Raw genomic sequence first — 12,411 nt, forward strand, 5'->3', positions numbered from 1 at the left:
CAGACTAAGTGTTGGACATGTGTTGTGGCTCCATTAGGGGAGCTTCTAAATGTGATGTGATGGCCCCTCTGGGTCTGTCAGGTCACAGCACTGAAGAGAGCTCAAACTGGGCACACAGTTGTTCCAGTCTGGACCAAAGACTCTATACTGGGACTGAGGGACTGCTTTGACTGCACCCACTGGGACTTTTTAAAGGCTCATGTTCTCACTTAGATCATCGATTTTTACTTACATTTCTTTCTGGGAAAAATGGGGATTACTTTGGAAACAGGAAGTATTTTCCCCAATAAGCAGCCCTGGATTAGTAAATCACTCCAACATGTTCTCAGGCAGAAGAAGCTGTCTTGTTATGAGGGAGAGAAGAAAAAGATGGAGGCACAGAAACTTGTTGAAAGAGAGATAAAGCAGCTAAAATCAGGTGTAAAAGTAAAGCAGAGGATGAGCTGAATAAAGGACACTCAAGGCTGGCTTGGAAAGGAATGAAGTCCATGGTGGGGATGCAGGACAAGGAGCAAAGATGAATGTGATGCTGAATCAGCAGAAGACTTGGACTCATTTGATTCCAGCTTTGATATCATTGATTTCAATGAAGAGCTTTGTGATTGTAGCAAAGGGCTGGTAGCTCTGAGAGTCCCACTGATGAGGTGTTTGTGTGGAAATCTCTTAGTGGGACCAAAGAGAGAAAAAGCCCTGGTCCTGATGCTGTGGGAGGGAAATGATTGAAGTGTGCTGTGAGGAACTGACTGGGAGATCTTCACACATTTTCCAGTCCTCCTTGGAACAACAGGAAGTTCCCAGCATATGGAAACAAAGGTTAAGTGTCCTATGGCACTCAGTGATGATGGTGCTGTGGCCCCACCACCCCCACCTCTTTGTAAAGGAACTAACTGTAATCTGAAGCTTCAAATGGAACTAAGACTTCCTCCACTAGGTGGCAGTGTCTGATGAGAAAGTGTTAGTGGAGCTGGCCTGGAGTCAGAAACAGGAAGATGCAGGATTTGGGCTGAAATGGGGAAAAGTGGTTCGCACTAGTGCCTTAAAGCAAGAAGGTTGTAGGTTGAAGCCTGTTGGCCTTTCTGTGGAGGTTGGATGTTCTCCCACAGTCCAATGAAATGCTGCTTAGGTTCATTGGTGCTTCTAAATTGGCTGTAGGTGTGGATGTGAGAGAGTGCTTCTCTGTCTCTCTCTGTTGGCCCTGTGATGGACTGCTCACCTGTGCAGGTGGACCACGCCTCTTGCCCTATGACAGCTAGGGCACAGGCTGCAGCCCTGTGAGCCTAAGCTGAATAAACAGTTAGCAAAAATGATCCATAGATGGCCTGAAATCCCCCAGTTAGCAGTTTGCTAGATAGCTATGACATGCTAATCCCATCCAGCAGCTGTATTCTACCTGTAAGCTGATCCCTGCTGAGCCAAAGCACTTTTTCATATACAAATTACAACCTTTAATAGAAACCTATTGGTCAGCATCTTATTAGCCTGCTGTTAGCTTCATTCCACAGAAAACTGAGAGAAACTAACAGAGTTGATAAAGAATAAAGAGAAATGTGCTGATTTAAAGCCTTTGAAGTGCTTCAGATGATCTCTGTCCACTTCTGTCCACTCATTCATTCATGTAAGCTTTCTAATGCAGCTTTGATCTTCACAGTCTGCTTCATGAAACTCATTCTAACCCTGAATGTCAGAGTGTTCCTCCTTCTCTTTCCCATCATTCATGCTGGCAGTGGAGGAGATTTGGATGTTGGACTGTGTTTTGGATGATGTGTGTATGTTTGTGTTGGACTGCTGTCTGTAAAGAAAACGCACATTTTGCTTTGGATTTCAGTGTCAGACAGACTTTAAGGTGGAATGAAGAGTTGGAGAGTTTCACAGTGAATTATCCAGTGGAGGATTTTTCTTCTTCTTTGAAGGTTTGAAATGTGAACATTGTTCTGCTGCAGTCAATGGACTAAACCAGAGAAGAAGAAAACAGACTTTACCATGAAGATCCTCAGTGTGGATCAGTATAATATCAGCCTGATGTCTGCAGTTTAGTGTCAGCACAACTTTCACATCATATTCATCTCAGCACAACTAAAACATGCTGACTGACCTCAGAGTTTCAAGTCCACATCCTGGACTCTCCAGGAAACCACACAGATGCTTCACTCCTGAATCCTGCAGCTTGTAGTTGTCACTCAGGTCCAGCTGTCTCAGATGGGAGGGGTTGGACTTCAGTGCTGCTGCCAGATAATCACAGCTGATCTCTGACAAACCACAGTCACTCAATCTGTATAAAGAATGAAAGATGTAAGTTTATTAGACAAAGTGTGAGCTTGAAATCATTCAGTGTTTCATCATCTGTTCAGAGCTGAAGAAGGTTCAGAATGTAGAAGTTTAGAAAATGGAAACTCCAAACAGCTGACAGAGTTCATACGCCTTTGTCAGGGTCAAATTCAAGCAAGACCATGTGAAAATTAAAACACATCATCCTAGGTGAACTTAAACACCTTTGTTCCCCTTTTGTTAAGACATAGAAAAGTACACCACACAAAAATACTGCAAAAGGAAACGGTCGCCTTATATACATAGTGTATAAACTCAAAATGCACATTTCACTTCAAATTAAGATTAAGGCTTTGAACAGATCACATAGTTCAGTTCAACATATAAGACTTTAAGAATGCACAAGCATCTACTTAAAATCTATTTAATTTATCATCCATGATATTATTTTGTACAATTCCAATGTATTTTGTTCATCTCCCTTAAATAAACAGGCAGTCTTAAAGTATGAAATATTCATATACAAACACATATAAATGTGTGTACTGTCTCAGTGGCTGATAGTACCCCACAGGCCTCAGTGTGAGCTTGAAGACATTTATAATGTTTAAGTAGTTTAATGTGCAGGTGCTGACGATAAACACATTTTGAATGAAAGCCGGGGAACTTTGGTAGCACAGAAACAAGTGGCTATTCTTTGTGACTATATGGATCACTCACAATACCATTATTTCACACAAAGGCACCAAATTAATACTCAAAAAAGCTGCAGCAATACACACAAATATAAACAGTACTTGGTGACAACTTTGCTTTTAGCCTTTAACCCTTCTTGACTACTTTTGATGTGGCCTCTATATTTTACCTTTAAAAACAGTTTATCTTGCCAATCTGTTATTTTCTCATTTTGACCAACTGTATCAGCACAATTTATCTAAATTCAGACAAAATTTAAAATACACGTAGAAAGTGATATTTTGACTGTAAAAACCACACACATGTTTAACGAATCATCTTCATAACTTGAAATGCAAATAGAGATTGTACATTTTTAAAAATACGCACACGTTTTGCAAACAACAAAGTTATATTGTTTGGAGCGTGATGTCACGGGAGATGGGCCATGCCCCCTTCCGCCATGACAGTAGGCCAGCCAAAGGATACCATTTCAGCTATGGATCGTACGTGTTGTGTTGTCGGTTGCAACGTTAGATCACACGATCGTGAAGGCAAGAAGCTGGATAACGGGCTCTCTTTTCATCATTTTCCATCCTGGAGGCAACGTGAGGGATCCCATGTATCCGATATTACTAAACAAAGACGTCAGGCTTGGATTGCAGCGGTGAGACGAGCGGATATCGAGTTCTCTGCAATCCCCAGCTTTTTGTTGGTTTGCTCACGGCATTTTCTTTCCGGTGAGTTCTAAATTAATTCATATCACTCTTGAAAGGCTTTTAGTGTTATTTTCAACGTGCTGAGGTCATAGATAATGAGATAAAACATGCTAATGTGTGATGCTGCAGAACCACATCATGTCGACTGAGTAGCTTATGATTTGGCATTATTGCAGGCAAACCAGCATATGAAATGGATGTAACAAATCCAGACTGGGCACCAACACTGCACATGGGGCATGACGACATACCTGTATCAGACTCGGACCGGCACTCAAGGCGTACGCAACGGAAGCGAAAAAGAGCACCCATCGGAGGTAAACAACCCCCCCCCCTCTAAAAACATACTAAATTGCTATCACTGTACACTAATCCGCACATAACTTCCAGATGAATCACACACCTGTCATTGGAATATTGGTGTACATTTACCTTATGTCTAATTTTATCTTACAGGCTTTCGTTATGCAGCTGCAGAGTCTGAAGGTGTGCCCCGTGCAGAAGTGATTGATGAAGATCTGACAGAAGACCAACAGCAAAATCACAATGTCATGGAGGCAGTGGACAGCAGTTGTGTTGGACAAGTGGAGGTTGAGGTAGCAGCTGCAAATGTGGATATACTGAAGAAATGTAAACCTTTTAAAATGATGACAGATTACAAACTCTCAGCTGTGTCTGTAATCAAACCTCTGTAACTTTGCTTCACTTCAGCAGCATCAGCTCATGTTCACATGTTGATTCATGGTTTGCTTCAGTTTTTGATGGACTGCAGAATATTTTGAAGGTTATCTGCTATAAAAAGCCAGAACAGGAAAATCTGCTTCATGTGTTTCTGTTTGATCCTCAGTGACTTTGACACAAAGGCCTCTGCTGTGATGATCACACCTCTGATCAAGTCTCACAGTGTCAGCTTTGTTTTTATACATATGGATATGTGCTGATAAATGATCAGAGTTATAATATTTCCCACTGTCTGCTGTGTGCCGTGACCTTTGACCTGCTAAAGACAGTCAGCTGTGGATTATTCATTGTTGTGTCTGATACGTAGAACTGTGAGGAAGAACACTACACAGTTCATCAGGGTCCCCTCTCTCTGAATCAGGAAAGGTGGGCAGGCCGCGTGTGGGCCGCGGGCCATACGTTGAGTCTCACTGTTTGAAATGTGAACATTGTTCTGCTGCAGTCAATGGACTAAACCAGAGAAGAAGAAAACAGACTTTACCATGAAGATCCTCAGTGTGGATCAGTATAATATCAGCCTGATGTCTGCAGTTTAGTGTCAGCACAACTTTCACATCATATTCATCTCAGCACAACTAAAACATGCTGACTGACCTCAGAGTTTCAAGTCCACATCCTGGACTCTCCAGGAAACCACACAGATGCTTCACTCCTGAATCCTGCAGCTTGTAGTTGTATCTCAGGTCCAGCTGTCTCAGATGGGAGGGGTTGGACTTCAGTGCTGCTGCCAGATAATCACAGCTGATCTCTGACAAACCACAGAGACTCAATCTGTATAAAGAATGAAAGATGTAAGTTTATTAGACAAAGTGTGAGCTTGAAATCATTCAGTGTTTCATCATCTGTTCAGAGCTGAAGAAGGTTCAGAATGTAGAAGTTTAGAAAATGGAAACTCCAAACAGCTGAAGCCAACAGGAAGCAGCTTCAAACAAACACAACAAGAGAAAAAACTCTGAATGTTTCACATTAAAGTCGTACATTTCTCATAAAAACAGGACAAAGACTTGAAAAAGTCGTGTTTTTCCTTCCAGGAACCACAAGGCTTCACTTTTAAAGGTGAAGTGTGAAAGAAATGGACATATTTGAAAGATTAATAAGAGTAATTTGAAAACTTAGTAGCTGCCGCCATTGTTGGCAGCTGAAATTTGGCTGGGCCGCGCTATGAATTCTGGGATATGGTGGGCCACGAAGGACACACCCGACGAATCCTTCAAATTCGGGGAAATGAAGGACGCATTTGTCGGGCACATTTGAAGGAGTCGACAAATACGGACAGCCTTCATCGCCTGGCTGTGACGTAATCGGCCTTCAAATGCAGCCTCTGGAGGATGCAGCCGACGTTTTGGGACACAGCTACTAATTTGCTTCCATCATCCAACCTGAAGAGGAAACAGAGACGCCTCCCCTTCAAAGTAAAAGCTGCTCCTTTTGGACACAGTATCAAAGAAAGTCTACAGTATAACATAGAAAAGACAGAACAAGGTTTTGGTTGTTTTTAAATTGTGCAGAAATGAAACTACACTAAGCTCAATTATGTGACAGACATTTCATCCCATGTCAGTTTGGCCTCATCCTGGGCCGGATTATCCAGCACACACTCTGACCACAGGTCCATGTTGAGCAGGATGAGCTGCTGGCTAATCTGGAGGCTGTAGCAGCAGCTCACAGTCACAGTGGATTTCCACTCATGAAAAAGCTCTGGCTGCTTCATTTCTCATCTCATATCAGAGACTTTAATGCTTCACTGAAGCTGTACTGTGATGCTTCCATATTCCAGTGAGGCCTCCATAATGATTTCAGCTGTTCTGTACACACACTGTGTGCCCTGTATGGCTCAAAGTCTCTGCAGCCTGTTTTTATCTGCTATCATCAGATCTTCATCATCCTCATTCACATCCCTCACACACTCTACAGCCTCATCAGCACTGACTTCATCTTCACTGACTGATGGAGCACAACATGAACCTGTGGAGGCTGAAACACTGTCCTGTCAAACATCTCCCCGTCACCACTCCACTTCTGTCAGCCTTTAAATGAACCCTGCTCAAGTCTGTCACTTCTGTTTGGAGCCAAAAGAGGTTAAAGATTACGCCACTACATTCTTGTCTAGAAAATATTAAAGTGTATTTGGTGACACACAAAAAAGGGTAAAAGTATAGTTTGGGTCCACACATGTCCAAACCCTGGTGTGTAGGCCTACTTAGTATTGAGAAAAGCCCACTAAAAGAACGCCCACCAGACCAAAGCAATGGTGTTGACTTGATCAGCATTAACCCCGCCCCCTGACTTTGATGGGTGAAGCTGACAAATAAAATGTATTTATGAACAGCGATGCAGGGCCAGGAGTAGCAACGTGAATTAAATAAATACATCATTAAATAATTCATTAAATGTGTCAGTAAAATAATTAAAATAGAAAACAAACCAACAAAATATGTAATTAACTAATTTGAATTGTACATAAATACTTAATGAATTATTTTAAATGAAATTAACCGATAATTCATTGTGATTTTGTTTTGTGTTTTGATGAGCTAATAATCAGCTCTCTTTTTCTCATTGTTGTTCTAAGCCGCTTATCCAAAGGTAAGGCACTACCTGTTGAATTATTTCCAAAGTGTGCCAAATTGGACATTACAAATTAAAGTCTACTCACTGAAATTACTGGGGAATGTCTGCTTTGATTTTGATGAGAATCTCATGACAGTACTGAGGATTTAATGCAGTTGGACTGCTAAAAATGATTGAATGCGGTTGGACCGCTAAAGGATTTAATACGGTTGGACCGTGGAAAGCAGTTGGACTGCTGAGTGATTTTAGTATATTAGGGAATTTGGTTATTGTTTGGGGTGGAGCCCGTATTGGTTATAAGGTTGGACCTGCTTCAGTCTTACACTTTTTTGGCTGTTTTACTGTTGTTCCAAAGTATTATAAATTATTCAAGAACGTCAGTTGGACTGATAGGAAGCACAGTGCTCAGAGGTAACGCTTGCCAATGCCAAGGACGCTTAGGCATTGTCCTCGAAGAGGGATAGTCAGTTGGTCACTGTGGAGCTTGGGGCACTCCAGAATAACTAGGAGTTAGAGTCTCCTTACCGTTTGGAACGGTAGTCTGCGCTTTTTTGGCCAGCAGAAGTTGGACTTCGGGCGTGTAACTTTAACTTAAAACTTCGGGGTAAGCCTTGGCTGTGAAATGCCAAAAATAGAGCTTCAGGCAAAGTTTGGGTTGGTTGACGCTTTTAAATTGAGTTAGGGATTTTAGAGATGAGGCCAGAAACTGTTGGACAGATACTGGTTAATTGATCACAAAAAAGTTGGACTTTATCAGTTGGACCGTTAACTTAAATTTGTCGAAATTGTTTAGGCGCTAAAGCTGACAGATGTGACAGTGGTTGTAAATATAAGACGTCTTTGTAATATAAAATAAGAGATCTCTGTGTGAAAGGAGTCTGAGGCAGTGCTGAAGCTATTTTTAGACTGTGTGTGTGTGAGTGTGAAAATGCAAATTAGTCAGCAGTGAACTGTTTAAACCACAGTTGGTTTTACAAATACTGCTGCAAACATTGTTGAGTGTGTGTTTAAGACGCCATTTATGTTCATTAGAGGGCTATAAATAAAGTTTTGAGTTGCCGTAGTGGATGTATAGTAATTGACTGAGTTTTGATATATAAATATAGTGAGTGCACTGTATATATTTAAGACTAACATATTACTTTTAGGAGTAACCTCTCATCAGCAATAAATGCTGGTGTGTTTTATTTTTTCTATTCTATGTGTGTGCTGTGAGAATTAATAGAGGTTTCAATTGTTTTCTTTGACTTGCTCTTTCTGATTATGAAAGGCATGTCTGAAATACTCTTAGGAAAGCGTGTTGTGAGTATATTCCTCAACTCTTGTCACAGTTTAAGTGTGTGAATGCTGTGAGTAGCAGGCTTTGAGTGATTGGGTGTGATTTGTACAAAATAATAAATAATAATAACACTATGAAAGTTGATAGTAGAGTGAGTGCAGAAGTGGAAGTGTGAGAGAAAAGGCGGTGTGTGTGTGAGACGATCTGACAAACGCAAAGAATTTAGTATATTTAGAAGTGTGTGCGTGAAATAAGGGTGAATTGTTTTAGATCAAGACTTAGTAAAACAAGAGTTTTATTAGCCTGTAAAAAAAACAAAACAGGAGAGATAGAAACAGAAAATATGGTTCTGAGCAGCTGCAAGGTTGACAGGAAATGGTGTGTGTGACAGGAACTTTGCATGCCCATAAAAGGAACTGACTGTGACAAGTGAGCACACAGAGAGAGAAACATACGAGTTAAACTCCAGGCAGATGAAGCAAATGGAGGTTTTAAGAAAAGAAATGAAAAGGATATTAATTGTATGCTTTAGTGTGTCAATACAGGTGGACTTCTTTCAACCTAGAATCTTGAGTACAAAACCATTGATTAACAGAATTGGGAGGAAAACAGGCCAGATTTTGGCTTAAAATTTTACAGCTTGACCTCCCACTTGTCCCGATCCTGAGAAGAAGCTCATAGGACAGTTAATCTCCTGATGAAGACCGACAGAACATCGTGGACTTCAAGAATTAACAGCAGGCAAAAGACAGTGCAACTGAAACTACACTGACGATACCAGCAGCAGCATGGAAGAAAAGCACGTGATGGAAAATGCACGGTGAACTGCAGGCTGGTAAGAACAGTGTGACATAACTGTTTAAAGACACTGAATGGGATATTTTGCCAGGCTGGGATTTAATCTAAAAGGAAAATACTGAAAAGAGCAACGGAGAAGAAACAGAGAAGAAACAGACTGTGTTTGCTGGGGATCACAAGACAACAAAGGACACTAAGAGAAGGGCACAGGGGCCAGTGGGAAGGTGAAGCCCAGACGAGTTCGACTGCGAGAATAGAGGGTACAATTGGGTTGAAATTGAAGCCGGAACTCAGGATGGTTTAGGGATGTCCACGTCACAAACAAAGAGGTAAACAAAAAGAAGGTAAAATAAAGAGAGAAAATAACTGACAATTACATTAATGAATAGAAGACACACATACAGATATTACATAGATTTATTTTTAGGATAAAGGGGAGAGCTTATACGTAGAAATGACTTTTTATACATATTGCATTTTGTGCCTTTAAGGGAGTTGTGGCTCAATTCGTCTCTTGTGGGTCACGAGCCTTTGGCTAGCGCTATGATTAGCCAATCTACTGTGAGGATGATATGAGTTATTGAAGGATTGCACACGCTTACAGACATATAGAGTCCATAAACACACATGACAGTATTGATTCCAGGCAAAAGGCCTCAAATTAATTTAGCGTTTAACTGAACTTGAGCTGGCCCTGTAACAAGTGACAGAAAAGAGGAACTGAATAGGAGTTTCTTGCTTTAGAGAAGGACCAAAGGAAGGAAAGCATATATTTTGGTTAAGTCTGATAAACTAGAATGAGAAGGTATTGTTACATCAAAGGAGCAAGATGAAATAAAAAGGCTGTACCAAAAACAGGCTATAACATAGGAAATGTGAGTTTTAAAATGAAGTTAGTGTTAACACACAGGAGTTGTTTCAAGGCAGCGTTTAGCTGTGATAAAATGTATGCAGGAGTAATTGCTTATATGTTTAAACTTAATTGATTAAAGTGGTTGTTTTTTTTTGGATCTTTTAGTAGAATAGGCGCTTATAATGATTTTCTTGTGAAAGGAGATTCTAGGTCAGAGTGGAGGCCTTGCAGCAGCGAGAGTTCTGTGTACAGGATGTTGATGATTAGATAAGGCAAGCGACAGGAAACGCATGCAGGGACGTGAAAGCAGCGTTTTAAGAGTTTTAAAATGATGAGTAACGTTGAAGAATATATATAAATACAAGTCAATAAGTCAAGAAGATAATTAGGATCAGGCTTTTGATTAAAGAGTCCCAAAGATGATAAGTTAGGGAGGCGCAGGAAAAGGTGTTTTGTTTGCTTTACAGAAGATCTCGGCGACCACAGGGGGGTGAGGATCCTGGAGGCCCGAGGCATGATGGACCACAAGAGAGGGACGCAGAAAAAACCTAATCTTACGCATGGAGTGTTCTCGAGGGGGAGCTGGTGTTTATTACTGGACCACTTAGATGACATGAGGTTGTCTGATTTGCTGAGCCAGAGGACGGCTAGAGAGGGTCAGAGCGGGAGTGGTGACCCCGATGTCCATGATGCCATGGATGGACATGGAAGCAGCTGAGTGGGCCGAGGAGTGACCCAACACAATGTATTGTGACCTCTGGTGTTCCAGAGGTCGAGAGAGGGAGTATTGAGATTGGAGAGATATTTTGCTGCTATTGTTAATAATCATCATCATTACCATTGCATTAATAATATAATCTACAGAATTGATATTGCATTCAGATGTTTAAACAGTGTGTGTCTTTCAGAAAGACTAAGTTGCAGGCTGACAGGAAGTTGCAGGTTTGAAGAGTGTGTCTTTTGCAGAACTGAAACCGAAAGCAGAGTCTAAGTGCAGGTTATTTTGAGGAGCCTTTAAGGACGAGACACACACTTAGTTAAAGAGAATCATTTATAGGTGGAAGTTTAATCATGTTTTGCTCGGGGTTGCAAAAGAGCAGTTTGTCGCAGAACTGCTGCTGATGTGTCAAGATGATAAGCGAGCATCCGGCAGTGACAGGAAGTACCTGCCATGAAGATAGGAGATAATGTTCTTTTAAACTGTGTTAAAAGTCATTGTGGTTTTGATTTGACGTATGCATATATTCTGTTTGTGACGTATGAGGGGGCGTCATTAAATTCAAGCCCTGATGGTATAAAATATCTGTTTATGCTTTGATTAAGTCGGAGATCAGCCCGGTCTGCGAACGGAGCTGGTCTTCCCACGCGTGTATTTCATTAAAATCAATTGTTTGACCAAGTTCTGGACCATGGTTGTTTGTACTCTCCTTCCCCAATATTTGAACCTTAACATTAGTTTACTCAAAATAATTTTAAGACATCAATATTAAAGGTTAAGTTATGATAATGAATACATGCAACTATAACTGATGACATAAGAATTTGGATTTTTTAAGCTAAAGCGAAGGTGCTGACTCACTTGGCATGTTACTCTCAAATCCTCCCTAATAACAATAACATAATTACACTTTAGCCACAAGAGGGCAGCAGCATTAATACAAGTCACATGTATATAAAGGTACAGTGATTATATTACAGTGATTTTGACAAAAACAAAACAGAGGTTCATGGCAGTGTGTTTTCCATAACATACCAACCAAATTAAATAATAAAAACTTTATAACTTACAGAGCTTTTTTAGAGACTTTGACCACTGGCAGCAGCCTCAGAAGAGCCTCCTCTGAAGCAAAGTATTTCTTCAGGTCAAACACGTCCAGATCTTTTTCTGATGACAGTAAGATGAAGACCAGAGCTGACCACTGAGCAGGAGACAATTTATCTGTGGAGAGACTTCCTGATCTCAGGGACTGTTGGATCTCCTCCAGTAGAGAACGATCATTCAGTTCATTCAGACAGTGAAACAGATTGATGCTTTTCTCTGCAGACAGATTCTCACTGAGCTTCTCCTTGATGTACTGAACTGCTTCTTGATTGGTCTTTGAGCTACTTCCTGTTTGTGTCATCAGGCCTTGCAAACGAGTTTGATTAGTCTTCAGACCCAAGAGAAAACGAAGGAACAAGTCCAGGTGTCCATTGGAGCTCTGTAAGGCCTTGTCCACAGCACACTGGTAGAAGTATTTCTTTGAAGATTTTCTTGTTTGAAACACCTTCCAAGTTGTTTCTTGCTCTTCCAGCAGATTGAGTCCAGAGTTGATGAAGGTCAGGTGGACATGAAGAGCAGCCAGAAACTCCTGAACACTGAGATGAACAAAGCAGAACACCTTGTTCTGGTACAGTTGTTTCTCCTCTTTAAAGATCTGTGTGAACACTCCTGAGTACACTGAGGCTGCTCTGATATCGATGCCACACTCTGTCAGGTCTGGTTCATAGAAGATCAGGTTTCCTTTCTG

At 41.0% G+C, this 12,411-nt stretch overlaps 1 protein-coding gene across 1 annotated transcript in view; it reads right to left on the bottom strand.

The window, feature by feature from the left end:
- The window catches only part of LOC145422992 (NACHT, LRR and PYD domains-containing protein 12-like), a 436,730-nt gene that overhangs the window by 1,736 nt on the left and 422,583 nt on the right, over window positions 1-12,411 (bottom strand). The window contains exons 7-8 of the mRNA XM_080295027.1: window positions 4,995-5,171; window positions 2,093-2,269 (exon numbers count right to left, since the gene is read on the bottom strand). Of these exons, the coding sequence (XP_080151153.1) occupies window positions 2,093-2,269; window positions 4,995-5,171 (354 nt within the window). The remainder of the gene's footprint in view (window positions 1-2,092; window positions 2,270-4,994; window positions 5,172-12,411) is intronic.

This window comes from Astatotilapia calliptera, chromosome 3, assembly GCF_964374335.1.
Source record: "Astatotilapia calliptera chromosome 3, fAstCal68.1, whole genome shotgun sequence".
Taxonomy (NCBI): Eukaryota; Metazoa; Chordata; class Actinopteri; order Cichliformes; family Cichlidae; genus Astatotilapia; species Astatotilapia calliptera.